Source organism: Cyrtonyx montezumae, unplaced genomic scaffold (genome assembly GCF_038088225.1).
Source record: "Cyrtonyx montezumae isolate F1298 unplaced genomic scaffold, pur_monq_1.0 scaffold_8, whole genome shotgun sequence".
In the NCBI taxonomy this organism is placed as follows: Eukaryota; Metazoa; Chordata; class Aves; order Galliformes; family Odontophoridae; genus Cyrtonyx; species Cyrtonyx montezumae.
Window position 1 is genome coordinate 31,925,880 of NW_027072089.1, and position 17,945 is coordinate 31,943,824.

Here is a 17,945-nt window from a genome sequence, read left to right on the forward strand (position 1 = left end):
TTATCGTTTATGCAGTGCTCTTTCGGAGTAGTAGTGATTGTTTTACTAGTTACCCTGACTTTAGCCCTCAGCTCACTTCATTATCAGGCTTTGTGTTTTCCTCCTGCAGTTCTTACTCTGCAGTCAGTACTTTTCTTTCCATCATGCTCTGCCTTGGCCTGCCTCACCTTGCCAAGATTTTCTGAAGGGAAACCTTATCCCTGGAAATCACTGCCTTTGCCAACATCTCATGTACTGTGCTTCTCTTTGCCCTCATCATATGCATCCTGCACTTCAGTGTTCCCCAATGACATATCCAGCTTTACTTTTTCCAAGTACTGAGAGTACTTCTACATTCAAGTGACAGGCCCTTAAAAATTTTAAGTCCTAATAGCTGAAGAATGTAAACTGTACTCATGTGTCTAAATCATACTTGCCAGTCATTGGTGTAGTTCCAGCTCGTAAATATTTTTTTGCCTTCTGTCAACTAGATTTCTAAGGAACATAACCTGTGCCCAAATGCATAAAAACAAATTGAATTTCTGAAATGCTTGCTACTATGCACATAAGGAAGTTGAACTATTTTCTCTTAATAATATAATTTTAATCTTTAATTTTACTCTCATTGGAAGATGTTCAACTCATTGGAATTTAGTTTTCATATGCTAAGTGACTGTGTTCTTGACAGGGCCCCTCTCTTGAATGCTCTCAATTTTTTTTCACTCTTCTTCACAAACTCTTTAGGAGATACTTTTCTTTCTGTGGTGACTTGGAAATACAGCTTTCCAGCCATCTATCCATAAAACTGTATTCTTGTGAGGAACCCATAGTGTATATGCTCATGTATGTAGCTGTACATTTTATAGGCAAGTAATTACCTAATTAGTGAAGCTGCAGCCTGATGTCATGTAAGCCTGATCTTTCAAGCCTAGTTGCAAAATCTGGTGTACATATGCATCAGCTTTCACTCTTAGTGCTGAAGTAGAGGTGTGTAATTAAAAGCAAAACAAAAGGCACATTTACCACGTGAAGAGCCATTCAGCTGTGTAATCTTGCAGCACCTACTTGTCAGTGCCTTCATCACTCTTTCTGTTATGAACCTTCTCTGTTTTACTTGAAAAATGGCATCACAAGCATTAGCGCTTAAAAGTAAAGGAAAAGTCATTTATTGTTTTGTTTCCTTGAAAGGAATGGAGTTAAAACTTGGAGATTTAACTGGAAAGTTCAGCTTTCTTCATCTCTAATTTCTATTTGCAAAGTTGTAAGACTGAAGTGATTGAGTTGTAGCCCAAGTGTGGCTTTTAGGTAACTGAAAATCCTCCTTGGCCAATGTGAATCTAAGGAATTAATTTTTCATAAAGCAAAATCATATAAGTGACTGTATGTTTCCTTGTAAAAGATCTCATAAACGTTGGAATAGAAATACATATTAAAAAAAAAAATTCAGCTGCCTGTGGAGGCTTTACAGCATTGATCATAAATCCTTCAGTAATAACAAGTTTTCATGTAAACTGCCAGAGTTGCTTAGGAGTGTTTGAATTCAAAATACCTCTCCCAGTTCACCTCACACAGAGCAATGTGTTTCTTAGCTGACATGTTGCCTATATTCAAGCCGACTGATCTTGGCAATAGGTCTGTATGATTAAAATAAAAGTTCAGATCAAATCCAACGGTATTACAAGTTGCTGAAATACTAGCATAAGGTGTGTGCCTATAAAAGTTACTCCAAAAAAGTCGTAGCAAAATTCTTCACGTGGCCCTATGTAGCTGGATCTGATGACCACCACCAGAAGCCTTCTCCAGCTGTGGAGCACAGCAAGGCTCAATGGCAGGCTTTCGGGAGGCAGTCTGAAGTGTAAAACTTTCCTGTTCCTGCAAAGGTGAAAATAGAATCGCTGCTCCTCAGATCTGTTCTCCCTTATCTTTCTGATAGGTTACTTAAGAGAAAAAGTGTGTGTATAGAGTAGGTAGAATTACTCAGCTTGATTGCAAGATTGTGTTATTTTTCCTGATGTTGGGGATCTTAGAAGTCACAGGAAACTTCAGAAACTTAGGGCTGAGGTTAGCATTTTAATGTGAGCTTTTCCTGGTGTTGTTTACTGTTTCTGGCTTTCAGAGTTGTTTCTTTTTTCCTCACTGTTGTTAGGTGATAATTTTGCTGTACTTGAGATATACCTGTGAGATGAAGTTTTAATGGGAGGAGTTCTCTATGAATGATTAATAAGAAACCTGTTGGGATGGATTTACTTACTTGCTAATAGAGTGTGAAAAGTTCACCTTTGCACACTATTCTGTCCTATGTTGTATCTTTTCAGTAGCAAACTAACCAAGGGTCCATTTAAAGATGGAAAGAAAAAGGTGGTTCTTGTGCTTTTGATGTTTTTTCTTTTTGTTCATCTAAAAATTCAAAATGTGGACTATTTGATGTGAGCTTACATGTGGGTAGAGAACCTTAGGAACATTACACAGCAGTGCACTGCGATGCCCACTCTTGCGTGGGGAAAGTAATAATATACTGGTTGTGAATTAAAAATAACAACACTGTAGTGACACCACTTCTCTTCCTCTTCCTTCCCTGCCCTTTCTGTGTTGTCTGTCATTCACTTCCACATTCTGTTTACTGTAGTGGGTGGAAACGTGGATTGGAAGCAGATAGCAAGTATTCAGGAGTCCATTGGTGAAACCAGCTCCCAGAGTGTTGTCGTTGCTGTTGACAGGTACTGTATGAAATTTTTTCTTCCCATCTCAGGGTTCCTTTTTTTTTTTTTAATAATATTTGAATTCAATAGTCCAGTATTAGGAGGCAGTTAATTTACCATGAAAGGCACTACATAGATACTAGCATATAAAGGCACTTCGGGATTTTGTGGATTTTTCTTTAGAAGAGGGTTTTTTAGGTTTTTTAGGGTTTTTTTTTTTTTTTTTGCAAGAAGGAATAAAGATCAGGTAAAAAGTCTTTTTTACTGATGTAAAATTATTACAGGGGATTTGCAGAGTGGAGACAGCTGTACTGTCTGGTGAACTTTGATTTGCTATATATAGTAACAAATAGCAGATCTTGTTTTGCCTTAGTACAGGGAGCATTATTGATAGACTCCAAAACCTCCCTTCCCTCTTAAAAGTGGTTACCAATTTCTTGCTCTTTTCCAGGATATGTAGGTGTTGTCTGTTATTATTAACACTGTTTTTTTTAGTGTTCCTTTCTGTGAATCATATTAACTGTTTTGATAAAACTTAAGGAACATTGATGATGTGTACTGTTTATATCTGACAGTACCGATCTGACTGAGGTCTTAATGGATCTATCCATCTCAGTGTGTAAGAAATCAGAAAGTATCATTTTCTAAGTGGTTGTCAAAATTGACAATCCCAGAACAAAGCACTGTTCTGAAGGCTTACAGGCTTTCTGTGATTGATTCTGTATAGCAACAAGATCGATGTCAGTTCAGTGAAAGTTGCCTTGCAGTAAAACCACATTGAACAACCCAGAGGGGCTTAATGTCAAACACATAATAGCTCTTTAGGTTTGCAGTGTTTCTCTACACTTCATAATGAAAAGTGTTTCAAGTATCTATTTGTCATAGCAAGTAGGAATCATGCACTCTGGAGAAGGCTGCCTTCTCCATTTGAAGCAGGCCTGCATAGTTTATAAAGCTATTGATGTTATTCATCTGTCACTGTCAACGAGCAGATAGAATTAGAAACAGTCGCTCCCCTGTCTCTGTGTGTTGTGTGGAGTCATTTTTAAGCATTAGAAGTAATTGAAATATTTCTGCTTTTATTTTCCCAGCTCAGTCTTTTTGCACAGTTTTTAATATTGAAGAAATGACATGAGGCGGGTTATAAAGGCTTGAACACATGGTTAATAGATATTTTTTAAGACACTGTAATAACATCTTAAACTTTACTTTACAGAATATTTACAGGATCTACAAGACTGGATGGAAATGCTATTGGTAGGTTATATATTTATTTTTTTATTTATTTCCCTGCCAACTACAAACCATCTGTGTGATAAACCTTGGAACAATGCTATATTTTAATACTTGTGGTCATTTAACAGTGGATTTCGTTCGCTGGCTTTGTGCTGTATCTATGGATGAACTGCTGTCCGCTACTCACCCTCGAATGTTCAGCCTGCAAAAGATAGTAGAGATCTCTTACTACAACATGGGTCGGATAAGGCTACAGTGGTCTAGAATCTGGGAAGTTATTGGAGATCATTTTAATAAGGTATCTATTAATCATTATGCCACTTGATTTATTGATACAAATTTTATTTAGAGATTTGCTGGAAACATATTCTCATCTGAATTGCACTGATTTTCTGTCTTTCTCTGTAAGTAGTTTAAAACAACAAAAAAATGAAAAGCTTGAAAAATTTGTAAGGCAGAGGTGCTCAGGATAATAAATGCAAAAGTAGGATCACACATTAAGTTATTTATTGTGATGTGAGTCTTGAACTAGCTGCTTTTAGTTATGTGTTCTATGTGCGTGGGTGTTTTATGAAGCTTGGGACAGGTTAGAGGCTGTTTTCTGCTCAAATCTGTTTTTAAGATTTACACGTTTGGAATACAGCTTGTAGAAGTCTTCACACTCAGCTTGTTTGTCTTGAGAAAGTTTTAAGTGCTAGGATGTATAATGTAGAAGATGGTTGGAATTGAATGAACAAATACAGTAACAGTTATAGTTTACGGAGTTGGCTGCTATTTAATTTTGTTTGTTTACCAGTACTGCTCAGTTTTACCATGATTAGATGTAAAGGGAACTTGGGCTGAATCATAGGAATTCATAGGAATCCCAACTTACTTTAATTACTATCCTATGTTGTCAGGTTGGCTGCAATCCCAATGAAGATGTAGCTATTTTTGCAGTAGACTCGTTAAGACAGCTATCGATGAAGTTCTTAGAAAAAGGAGAACTTGCTAATTTCCGATTTCAGAAGGACTTCTTAAGACCGTTCGAACATATAATGAAGAGAAACAGGTAATAACGTACAGTTAACTCACTTGGGATCGTAAGCACCAACTTTTGCAGTAAAATCAGTTTCTCCTGTAAAAATCAGTTTGCTGAAGACCTGATAATATGCTATTGGATTAATTTAGTTTAAACAATTATCATTTATCATCTTCATTCAGGTCTCCTACCATTCGAGACATGGTGGTACGGTGCATTGCGCAGATGGTGAATTCCCAAGCTGCTAACATCCGTTCTGGTTGGAAGAATATTTTTTCAGTTTTTCATTTGGCTGCCTCAGATCAGGATGAAAGTATAGTGGAACTTGCATTCCAGACTACAGGACACATTGTCAGTGAGTACTGCTGATGATCAAACATGGTGAAGGTGTTGGTGACTCTGGAGGCTGAGGAGCTTTGTTTCTCCATTGGCTCTACAGCCTGCATAGTAAATGCTTAGGCAACAACGCTGTATATTTTACAAACAGTCCTCAGGTAAAACACTGGTGTAATTCAGGAAGGTCGTTGTCATCTGTCTTCTATTATGTCTTTTGAAACATTTGACTGCTTACAGTCTTCTGTAGCAATTCTGTATTTTTTTCCAGAAGAAAAAAGACACAACAGCAAACTGCGTAGCCGTTTTACTGTCACGTTTGCTTATCTGTCCCTTCGTTTCTGAATTGTGTTTGAGTACAGCTCTGCTGAGATAGGTGGAAGTACAGTTCTTTTTTTCATTCAGTCTAGAGCTCAGACTTGAAATGAAAAAGGGATCTCTTCTTCTGTCTCAGCTTTTCATAGAATCTCCAAGGTTGGAGAAGACCTACAAGTCGATCCAGTCCAACCGTCCCCCTGTCACCAATTGTGCTCTCTTTTGCAAGTTCCTGAAACATTTTTAGAATTTTATTCTGAATGTTCTGTTCCTTCAGAATTCCTTCTATTTAAAAATCAAGGCCAGAGGACTGTACTGCTGAGGGAAAATGAATCCCATTGTTGTACATGGCCCTCTGAAGCTCCAATCACAGACCTAGTGTTAAACAATACACCTATTGTGCTCTTGTCCACTTGTAAACTCCTGTAGGCTGGGTGCTACCTTGATTTATTTTGGACATTTACTATCAAAATGTAATGCTTTCAAAGTGCTTATTTTTGTTGAGCATTGGTGTTTTAGTTTTGATCAGTAACCAAGCTGTTCACGACACCAGTCAATGAACTATCATCTCATGACTTCTATTACAAGTTTTTATTATTAGTTTATATTAGAATTAGTAGATTTTGGAAGCATTATTTTTTTTTCTTCTGTTCACACATTTTTTTTTCCCCCCAGCAATTGTGTTTGAAAAACACTTCCCAGCAACCATAGACTCTTTCCAGGATGCAGTAAAGTGCTTGTCTGAATTTGCCTGCAATGCAGCATTTCCAGATACCAGTATGGAAGCCATCCGCCTCATTCGCCACTGTGCAAAATACGTATCAGATAGACCTCAGGTACAGTCTGTATTAAATTGACTTTCTTAATGAACAATGGTTGTAATAAAGGAAAAATTCTCTTGTGCTAATCTTAGTGGCTTCGCTTCACGTTTAAGAGATTAGTGATAAAAAAATACCTGATTCAGAAGGAACGGGATTATAAAATGCTATTTGTTTTGAAGTTATCAGCAAATTTCTTTTCTCTCCATCTTGCCTCCCATCTTCATAGTTCATCTGTTGGGTTTTCTGAGCACTGCTGGAGGTGAACGTATTTCAGGATCTGTTTTATACTAAGAAGTGTTACTGTATAATGACATAAGCAAAAATGCTTGATCTCCTTACGTTATGGTAGATCCTTTCTTTCAGTGCTGTCTATTCAGAAGAAAGTAAGAGACTCATAGCAAACAGCAAGCAAAGCCTAACATTTGAATCCATCGTTGACTTTATTTTTGAGTTTTCTTAATATACTAAGCATTACTTCAAAAAACAGTTCACCTTCTCAGAATTATTATAGGGATTGGTGGCTCACGTGAGGTATCCGGCTGTAATACTAGGACAGCAGTATAAGTATGGCATTAGTACAGTAGAAGTTGTTATTTCTAGTCCAACTTGTGTTTTGTTTGTGAAGAATTGCTATGGTTCCATATAACGCTGTGTTTGCTTCTGAAGGCATTCAAGGAGTATACAAGTGATGATATGAATGTAGCTCCCGAAGACAGAGTGTGGGTGAGAGGATGGTTCCCGATTCTGTTTGAGTTATCCTGTATCATCAATAGATGCAAATTAGATGTAAGAACCAGGTAACAATCAGTATTTGTAATTCACATTCTAGAAGGCTTACTTTACACTTTAAAAATAGAAACAGCTCTCTTTAATAAATGTAACCAGAGTAAAATGACTCTTGTATGTGATATCACTATGGGAAGAGTAGACTTGTTAAGAACACCTTTTAAGTAGATGCTGAAATGTAGAAATTCTGTCTTCGTGTGTGAAATGTTTACCTTCTAAATATTCAAGCACATCTTCAGTGCTTGTTAAGGATGAGTTACCATGAAATCTTGAAGATTTTATATACATACATACATAATTATATATATATATATACATAACAGTTGATTTATCACTGAACTCGTAAATTATTTAAAACAGCCCAGCTCAACATTTACCGTTAGATGATATGGAGACAGTTTATGCATAGAACATAGTAGTATGTAAGACTCAAATTTAACTTTGCTAATATATCACAGTCAAGCATTATTTTGATGGGGAAGGTCAACTGTAAATTATCAGTAGACCTCTTTTTTCTTTAACATGGGGTATTAGGTTGGATTAATACCCAAATCTATGTTTCTCTAACAGCAGTACTGATCCTCTGGTTTTTTTTCTTTAATAAATGTGAAGGTAGGATGTTAGATTCTGTGATACATACTCGTTACACATTCTGCTTTATTATTTGTCATAGTTGAGCTGGGTCAATCTTGTATCATGTTTCCAGTGTTACTTTGATTAAAGAAATGTAAAATGTTCCACACAGTGACTAGATTTTGTGGTAGTGGAACTCAACAGCTAAATTCTGCTGGAATCTTTCTTTGTTTTTGATATTGTGACTCCAATTGTGCCTGCCCTCACGTGTCTTGTGTATCATAAACTCTTCTCACACAAAGATGTATTAATTGGTTGAGGGTTGCAGAAACAGTTAAAAAAGCAAAGTTGGACTCTGATCTCATGTAATGCCTTCTTCTTTTCCTTGAATATGTTTTTTTCCCCTTACGTTCTGGTAGAGTTCCTTACCTATAAATGTTTGTTCCTTTTGTTTTCTGGCCTTCTGTATAAGTTGTAATCCTATTTGAAATGGCCGCTACTGTTTTGCTATTACCTTTGACCGTAAAGTACATTTCAAACTGCTTTTAAAGTTAATTGTAGTGTATTGATGAGACTGATGTACACATTTACCAGGTCAACATGCAATGTTCTTCATAATATTTGAGTTAGCTGGTGCTGTCCAGTCGTGCTTGGCTATTGCTTGTCTTTTTATAGCTCTTAATATTGTTGTTCTTGTCATTTTAGGGGCTTAACAGTAATGTTTGAGATAATGAAGACTTATGGCCATACATACGAAAAACACTGGTGGCAAGATTTGTTTCGTATTGTCTTCAGGATATTTGACAACATGAAACTGCCAGAACAGCAGACTGAGGTGAAAAAGGAAATGGGAGGACTTACATAGAAAACATGTTCGGTAGCATAGCTTACCACGTCATGGGAGGCATCCCTTCAAAATTGCACTGGTGGCCTGTGTTGCTAGGGTCTTTACTTTGTTTTATTGGCGTGCTGTTGGATTTACTGTCATCCTTCCCATGTTTTTAACCAATACATTTAAAAGGAGTAGTAGTTTACGTTACAGGCAGTGGGAGAATAGTATAAAATGCAATATATTTAGTGTTTGTAAGAACCTTATGCATGATGGCAGATCTGATGCACGTCGTTTCATGGCAGCAAGCCTGTGATCACGATAAGTTACAATTAGGAGAAATAGTTCTGCTTGTTCCAAACTTTCTGATGACTGGAAAATAAAAGACAGCACCGCTTTCACTGTAACTTTTTGACCCTACAGGCAGATACTATCCAGACAAGTGAAACTGACATGGGTAAATTACAATTAAATTACTTGTCTTAGCAGTGACAACTGTTCAGGAAGCTTCATCTGACAGTTTATAGAAGCAAACTCTCTGTTTTTTTTATTGTCTAGAGAATATTTGAGACACAGAAAGCTTAGCTTGATGTTAAACTATTGAGCTAGGGTACACACTAAGTTTGCTTTCAGTCTCAGTGAGGATACATTTGTAAGTCCTGCACTTTGGTCTCTAAGAGTAGCTGTCAGTTCCCCTAGTTTGTTTTAAACCTGCTAATTAGCAAAGCAGAAGTTGAGGGCTTTAAGTTTGAGGAGTCTGAGGTAGAAAAGAATGGCATGCCACTGTAAAGCAATTAAATTGCATAAATATATGCTTATATACCTGGTGGGAGATGTATCCTAAAAGCTTCATCTTAAACCGAGCTGTAGCTTCTTTTTCCTTTTAACCTTCCTAGAAAGCCGAATGGATGACAACTACTTGCAACCATGCACTTTATGCAATATGTGATGTATTTACACAGTACCTGGAAGTACTGAGCGATGTTCTCTTGGATGACATATTTGCACAGCTCTATTGGTGTGTGCAGCAAGGTAGGACTGTACCAAATTGTGTTAAACAATGCTGACATCTTTCTGCGTTGAAAGCAATTAAACAAATGCCCCGTTTTTCTTTTCCAGACAATGAACAACTAGCACGGTCTGGTACGAACTGTTTGGAGAATGTTGTCATCCTAAATGGCGAGAAGTTTACCCTAGAAATCTGGGATAAAACTTGCACTTGCATGCTGGACATCTTCAAAACTACAATTCCTCACGCGTAAGAGCACTGTTAATACTTCACTTTGTAAAGTAGTTCAGCTGGATGGCAGTGGTTTCAGACCGTTAGATGTCTAATGGGCGAGGTGAACAGAAAGCTGTTATGTGCTGGATTTACTTTTTCTGCACTGTAAATAAACTGTTAAAAACTAGAAATACCATATAGGAGATACAGTATCTGTATCTTGGGCTTTATTCAATCTCAGAAGAGCAGTTCTTTTGAGAAGTGCTGTCTGCTTTTTTGGTCTTTTTTTTGTTGTAATAGCAGAGTGCAGCCGATGGGCAGGTTTTGCCATTTGTCACTACGTGTATATTTTTTTCACACAGTCTATTTTTCTTCAAAAAATACTCATTACAATGCTGCTATTACCTTGCAGATTTAGATCTCTATGGTGGAAGCTAACTACCAATCCTATTGGGTTTTTTTTGTTTATGTGAACCCTAATCTTCTTGAGAAGATGAACATGCATGCTTCATAATGCCCTTTCCCTTGGTGTTATTGCTCTGTGGGAATTTTTTTTAAGAATGAGGATGTTCTGAGTTAACATGTTACACGTACACAGAATAGAGCAGAGCAACAGAAAACCACTTCCAGCATTACCAGAGATTAGGGTTTCTTTTTTGCTTCTTGCTCCACCATCGCTGAGATGCAGCACTACTTATTTTGGCCTGATGATGTTGGATTGCTGCTAGTGCTTGTTCTATGTCTGTGAGCTAGTTCTTAGCATTTGCCAAGTTCTGATCTGAAGAAACCTAACTTAATCTGCATATAACTAGCCCACCTACTTTTCTACATGAGTCAGTATGAATGATTTAAGAAATTACTGAAATCAAGCTGTAACATCAGGGAGCCAGCAGTTTGTGTGCGTTTTGGTAACTGCCAAAATGAAAAATGGAAACAATATCTCTGGAAATAAAAGTCTGATTTAATTAGCCCTAACTTGCTATGTCCCACAGTCGGAAAGCAGGCCATGTTCTAGCAGAGCATTAGCTTTGGTTTCCACATAAGATGAAAGCTTACGCTTCTGGGTAGTGTTGCAGTTGTATACTAGAAACTGTTTCAGAGTGGCATATGGGATATCCTAATGTTTAGACATACCCAAAATGCTCCTATTGCCTATAGCTGTATGATGAAAAATACGTGTTATTTCTTTCCACAAATTTCCATTCTTTTATTTCCCATCTCTTAAAGTCTTTCTGAGCCTTCTTTGGGAACTTCCATTTTGTTATCCCTTCTTCTGTTGCTGGGAGCTTCCTAACTACTGTAGGGTTAAGTCAATCACACTTGGGTTTCACACGCACGTATTCCCTTGAGCAGATGTAATCAGTCTTCTTTGCCATGGCTTGTTTCTTTCTGAGCACTTCCTGGGTGGCACAGAGCTACTTAAAAATAGTCCCTTGCCTTTACGTGTTTTATTACAGCTGAAGCCATTATAAAACTAAAGTTTTCACATGGGGGGAGGAAGGAGGGGGGAAGAAAGAAAGAAAGAAGATAATTATATACCAGTATTTATTCATACTTTTAATGGAAACTTTGTACTAGCTTCTTTTCTTTTTCTGTCTGAGGCAAGTCTTGGCTTGCTGGGAGTAAGAAAGCCAGACTGAATGCCCTCTTGTTCTGGTGAACAGATTCCTAGCACAATTCGTGATGACCTGGCTGTGCCCCCCTTAGCAGATGGAATTTTGAGTCTAGTCTGATTTATTTTTGGCTGTCAAGATTTAGCCTGTGATCCAGAATAATCTGCAGCTTGTGTCCTGGTAGCTTTCAAGAACCCATTATTTGCTCTGCTTTGTTGCCTCACTTAGATGCCTTTAGGTTTTATCTTTTCATTTTCTGTTTTGTGTCATATTTTAGCTGTATGGAGATTAGTGATGTGTCAAGTTGGGATCCTTAACACTTTTGGAAAGATCTCACTAATGAAATGTGGTCAGAATGTTCATCAAGGATTGCCTTATGCAGATGGAGGCCTTATTCCACAGATGCCTGCTAAATAGTTTGAGATGCTAACAGCGACCAGTAGCTTGAATTTACTTTCTAGCAATACATGCAGCAGAGCAAGCAACGATGTGCCCACTTAGGTTATTTGACCTGATCTCCTTCAGTTCTTGTCAGGCACAGACAGCCTCCATAAACTACAGTTAATGAAACTTTAAGTGCTTAGGGCACAGAGCCTTGAGACAGCAGCATGCTATAGGAGAACAGCAGCAGGGAGATCAGAAATACTGTCAGTGTCCTGTTGCCTCCTAACAGCAATGAGCTAAAGTGGACATGCTGAATTACTTTTAAGATTAAATAGAACCATAATGCTGGATGTACCCCAGCTAGAGAATGGCAGAGGGTCTCCACAGCATGCTGACTTGGCCCGGGGTAGGTAAATTCAGTCCATGTTCTGAGGAAAGCTTAAGGCAGTATGAGAGAACGAGGCTGGCTAATGACACTACAGTACTGATATTCTGCCTAGAACCAACACTGAATACATACGAAAGAAGAAAAAGTATATGTTTTACTCCTTAAAAGTGAAATTAGTTTATTAATTTACGGAGTTGTCTATGGCCGCTTCTTACGTTTTGCTTCCTTCAACTTAACTTTAGAAACAAACCAGCCACCGTATTAGAGTGGTCTGCCTGCTAAGAGTATTGGTTCTGAGTATTATTTTATGCTTACTAATGTATGTATTTGTTACTGGTTTTGTGTTTTCAAGGCTGCTGACTTGGAAGCCAGTCAGTGGGGGTTTTGGCTCTGTATCGCCCTCTGATGCAAAAGAGAAACTGGTAAGCTGTGAAATAAATACTTGAAAAGCTTGAGAGAGTTTGGTACAAATAGATCAGGTCCAGAGCAGGGCCACAAAGATGATTGCAGGGCTGGAGCACCTCCCTTCTGAGGACGGGCTGAGAGAACTGGGGCTCTTTGGCCTGCAGAAGGGAAAAAGGTCCAGGGGGGGACCTCTTAGGGGCCTTCTAATACCTGAAAGGGGCCTACAGGAAAGCTGGGGAGGGACTTTTCAGAAGGGCAGGTGGCAACAGGACAAGGGGAAAAGGTTTGTAACTGGGAGAGTGTAGGTTTAGTCTTGATATTAGGAAGAAAATCTTTACTGTGAGGGTGGAGACACTGGCACAGGTTGCCCAGTGAGGTTGTGGATGCCCCTTCCCTGGAAGCACTCAAGGCCAGGCTGGAGGGGGCTGTGAGCAACCTGGTCTAGTGGGAAGTTATATAGGGCATATAGCAGGAGGTTAGAACTGGATGATTGTAAAGGTGCCTTCCAACACAAACCATTCCGTCATTCTATGTGATGTAGAGAAGCAGAAAACATACTTTGTTTAAACTCAACTTTTAGTTTTCAGTTAAATGGAAAGGTTTTTCCAGGTAAAGTACTGCTTGATAATTAAAATCAGCAAGGAGTTGAGAAAGAAAAGTCTGTGTTTGTTACAGTGTTCAAAGAGGGTCCAAAAGGTTGGCTGCAGGTCATCAGCTGTATATGTTTGGGGTGATGTCCTTTGTCTGGTGCAGCTTTATCAGAGGTGATACCATGTTTAGGGTGTGGATTGTTTTCCAGTGTGGGGACTGTTTCTGATTTGTTGTATTAAATAATTCCCTTTGATATATTGTCATGGTGATAGAATGCCAGAAGTGGATAGATTCCCAAAACCAGATGGATCTTTTTTCTTCAAATTTTATCTGATAGTAAGAACTCAGACCATGAGTGTTTAAAACAGCAGACATACAGAACCATCCGATTTCTTGGGACTGACTGAATAAACAGATAGAAAGGTTGGATTTGCCTGTGAGGTGTAGCCCTGTAGCTGCATCAGCTACTGCTGGTGAGAAATTGCAGAGCTTTGGGGTATTCTCCCACCATTGCTGCCTGAATGTTCTGGACAGATAAATAGAACGCTCGCTAATAAGTTGTTCAGGGATAAGGTCGCCACAAGTTCTGCTAGAAGAGTCTGACTCCCTCCATTTATCTTCAGGACATGTTAGTGATGGCTTAATCCTTCATTGCATGTGTGTTTTCTGTCAGTCACTGCTGTTGCAACTCACTTATTTTTGGTGGTTTCACATATATAACATTTGCTCTAAGTACTGACTACGTTTTTGATCCCTTTATATCAAATACAGTAACTTGCAGCCATTCTTAATTGTAATAAACTGAAAGATCTTCTCTCTTTTAAATAGTTTAACATTAATACTTTTTTAAAAATACTTTTAAAACATCCTCTGTCTTCAGTGTAAAAAGGCACTTTACTTCAAAAGTACCAAAACTCGTATAATAGTGTTAGAAGATATAGATGTTGGATGCTTTCTTTTGGTAAGACAATTTTTGAAGACGTCAAATGTTTCCATTTAATTTTTCTTCTGATTCCAACAGCACTTTTTGTATATTTGAACTATCTATCTATAATATCTCTTGAAAGTATATTTATACTTAATGAAGGTAAAAGCCTTGGTTATTTATTGGGATGTGGTATGTGCTTCATAGGAAGTGTGCGAGACTGGATGTAAATCTTGCTAACAACACAACAGTGAAATCAAGGGAACAAATGCCAGTAGAAATGCCGAGTTATCGAAAGGATCAGTAACAAATCACAGTTAATGAACATACTTGATTAATTAGTTATGCCGTTTCTTCTCTTTCAATAAATGCTTTCTTACCTGAAAGCAATGAATATTGTAGTTGATTTTAATACTTCCTATTCAGTTAGGCTAGAATAAAGGCATTTATTGAAACAAAAGCAAAAAGAAACTGATAGTTATCTTTCAGAGTCACTCAGCATCCTCCTCCCTCTACATTTTACTATGGCAAATTCCTTGAATGCAAGATTATTAGGAGCTTGTAATTAAGAATGTTGAAAGGAATAAAGGCAAAATTGATGATACCTTGTGTTGTTTGGGGGTGTCATGAGTGTTTGTTTTCACCTCTTAGAAAGGAATATAGCTCTCACAGAAGGCATGAGAAATTTTTGTTCTCAGTAAAGATAGGGCATTTCCAAGTGTCAGAACCTTACATCAAACCTGATGTGCTTTGTCTGGTACTCAGGTAGATAATTTTAGGACAAGGGGGAATGGTTTCAAGCTTAAGGAGAGAAGGTTTAGATTGGATGTCAGGGGAAGTTCTTCACAGAGTGGTGAAGTACTGGAACAGGCTGCCCAGAGAGGCTGTGGATGCTCCATCCCTGGAGGTGTTCAAGTCCGGGTTGGATGGGGCCCTGGGCAACCTGGTCTAGTACCAGATCTGGAGGTTGGTGGCCCTGCTGTGGCAGGGATATTAGAACTTGAGGATCCCTGGGGTCCCTTCCAACCCAAGCCAGTCCACGGTTCTGTGATTACCACCTTTGACTGACATACAAAAAGAAATACCTAGAATCCTACTGACTGTACGTTGCTGTGTAAGAAGCACGCCACTATCAATGATTAGCCCAAAGGAGTTCTCTGTAAATAATTTTTTGGTGTTTCTTTATAGGATACAATCTCACAGAAGTCTGTAGATATTCATGATACTGTTCAGCCAAGGTCTTCAGATGGACGTCCACATCAACCCAGTGCGGTGCCTACAGGAGGTGAAGAAGTGAGCAAAGCCAGATCAACAGCAAGTGCGTGCTTCTCAGTGGTTTGGTGTCCTGTGCAGTACATAGCAGGCGTCCAATGTCTTTAGCTGTAGCTCCAACTGTAATTTAAGAAGCATCACATGGAAAAATATTGCATGGATTATGTTTTTGTCTCCATGCCTTAAGACAGAATTCCTCTGGAATATTGTGGGATCCGCATTCTTGAGCTGTGCATTAGAAGTAGAGAGAGAAGCTGCTGGCTTCTGTAGACAGATTTGAAGGGAGTGTGTCAAACCCTTCAGATAAAGTTTTGTGATGTTGCCCAAAATGCTCTTGCCTGGTGGTATGACTGCCCCAAGTACAAGCTGTGGCTGGGTTACTGCTCTTACCTTTTGCCTCCCCTGCCTGTGGGCAGTCTCACAGCTGCTGCTTCTGGCCATTGCACTGTTGCTAGAAACAAGGTTGCTAATCTTGGTCATTTTTCTGTAATGCTGAATATTCATCCACTATGTGGCAGGTGATGTAGGAAGGGTTAAGAAATAATTTTTAAAAGCCTTCCTTGTTAACACGGTCATCACTTTTTAGAGGAATAATTTAGATGGAGGGGATTCCAGAGTTGGTTACGCTCTTGAAGTTGAGCTCTTTTATGAGTAAATGGAAGAACAGCTTTAAAGTAGTAAGGTAACACTGTAGTGTTTTAAGCTAAGAAACAATTCCTTTTCTTTTCAAAGAATTTCCAGAACAGAAGTTATTTGCTGCTCTTCTGATCAAGTGCGTTGTACAACTGGAACTCATTCAGACTATTGACAACATCGTGTTCTTCCCTGCAACTAGCAAAAAGGAGGATGCAGAGAATCTAGCAGCAGCACAAGTAAGTAAAAAATGTAACAGCTGTATCTCTTTTTAACAGCTTTTTCCATAAACTCCTGCAACACTGAGTTTGGGGATCTGTTGTGTAAAATTGGGTTTGCTGTGCTTCTGAGGTACAGTGGAGATGAGAACGCTTCTCCCTCCAACGTGGGATGTGAATGCAACTTTTCATACTGCTTTTAGTACAGGCACAGTTGAAAACAGAGTAGGATTTGAGGTATCACGGGAGCTACCTGAAGGCAGCTGACAATTCTGACCTGAAATCCTTTCTTTTTTTATCCCCAAATAGAGAGATGCAGTAGATTTTGACGTCCACGTGGATACACAAGATCAAGGGATGTATCGTTTTCTAACATCACAGCAGCTTTTCAAACTCCTCGATTGTCTGCTGGAATCTCACAGGTTTGCTAAGGCCTTCAATTCCAACAATGAACAAAGAACTGCTCTGTGGAAAGCAGGTGAGTCACTCCGTTCCTGTGGAGAAACACAGTTGAGGAACATGCTACTGTGCTTTGAACTGATGGGAAGAAAAAACATCTAATAATGCGGTGCTGCTAAAATTTCATTTTTAACATGAGGCCGTAATTTGATAACCTTAGACACCTGGAAGTGGAAGACAGCCCATCTATATGGATGCAAATGCCTTTTGAATTTCCAAAGATGTAATGGGCTGCTGCCTGTGGGTGTGCACGGCGGCCAAGTGGGTCACTGGCTGTAGGTGTGAGACCTGTGTTTGGAAGCAGCGTTTGGAGGGTTGTGGGCTCACGAGTTTGCTCTTGAAATGTGTGCTGTTTTCCAGAACGGGTTGCAAATGGAATCTCTTTACCACAGCAGTAAAATCAGCAAGTTTCATCATTAAATACATAATAGATATTCAATAAAATACTTATATGTTTATACAGATGTATCTGTTATTTCTGCTTGTATGTCTTGCATATTGTCCGGTTCTTCTAACTGTCCGTATGCAGGACCCGCTCGGGAGAGGTATGAGAAATGTAAGTGAAGCAAACAAAACCTGAAATGGATGCTTGGAATTTCTCTAGGTTTTAAAGGCAAATCCAAGCCAAATCTTCTGAAACAGGAGACGAGCAGTCTCGCCTGTGGGTTACGCATTCTGTTCCGCATGTACATGGATGAAAGCCGGACCAGTGCGTGGGAGGAAGTCCAGCAAAGGCTACTGAAGTAAGGGCTGTGAGCAGGACCTGTTCGTGTTACCTCTGTTCAACAACAGGCTGGTTGTGGTATTCGTTTGTTTTGTTGGTTTTGGTTTTTTTTTACAGTAAACTTACTTGAGGGAACACTGCTATTGCAGTTCATCATCCTGCTCAACACTGAGGTCCTAGGACTTTAGTTTTCATTTGAGCAAAGCCACTGCTTTTTATTAGTGGGACTTACAGAAGCTTTCCCAAAGTGACGTGGTTCTGTGCCAGGTCCCTGGGCTGCTGCGGCTGGTTACAAAGCCATAGCTCACCTGGCAGTAGAGCTCAAACTACACTGTGAGTTACTGGCTTGTGTCTTTTCTCTCCAGTGTCTGCAGTGAGGCTCTGAGCTACTTTCTTACTCTCACATCGGAAAGTCATCGGGAGGCCTGGACTAATCTCCTGCTCTTATTTTTGACTAAAGTCCTGAAGATAAGTGATGAAAGGGTAGGTAAACCAAACTACTTGAGATGCTGCATTAAA

General features: G+C 39.0%; 1 protein-coding gene across 1 annotated transcript in view; it reads left to right on the plus strand.

Annotated features, from left to right (window-relative positions):
• The window catches only part of ARFGEF1 (ADP ribosylation factor guanine nucleotide exchange factor 1), an 85,104-nt gene that overhangs the window by 66,228 nt on the left and 931 nt on the right, over positions 1-17,945 (plus strand). The window contains exons 23-38 of the mRNA XM_065751899.1: positions 2,606-2,696; positions 3,895-3,935; positions 4,043-4,212; positions 4,814-4,965; positions 5,118-5,290; positions 6,259-6,419; positions 7,071-7,201; positions 8,469-8,598; positions 9,489-9,624; positions 9,712-9,850; positions 12,552-12,621; positions 15,309-15,438; positions 16,125-16,264; positions 16,553-16,721; positions 17,307-17,445; positions 17,792-17,909. Of these exons, the coding sequence (XP_065607971.1) occupies positions 2,606-2,696; positions 3,895-3,935; positions 4,043-4,212; positions 4,814-4,965; positions 5,118-5,290; positions 6,259-6,419; positions 7,071-7,201; positions 8,469-8,598; positions 9,489-9,624; positions 9,712-9,850; positions 12,552-12,621; positions 15,309-15,438; positions 16,125-16,264; positions 16,553-16,721; positions 17,307-17,445; positions 17,792-17,909 (2,090 nt within the window). The remainder of the gene's footprint in view (positions 1-2,605; positions 2,697-3,894; positions 3,936-4,042; positions 4,213-4,813; positions 4,966-5,117; positions 5,291-6,258; positions 6,420-7,070; positions 7,202-8,468; positions 8,599-9,488; positions 9,625-9,711; positions 9,851-12,551; positions 12,622-15,308; positions 15,439-16,124; positions 16,265-16,552; positions 16,722-17,306; positions 17,446-17,791; positions 17,910-17,945) is intronic.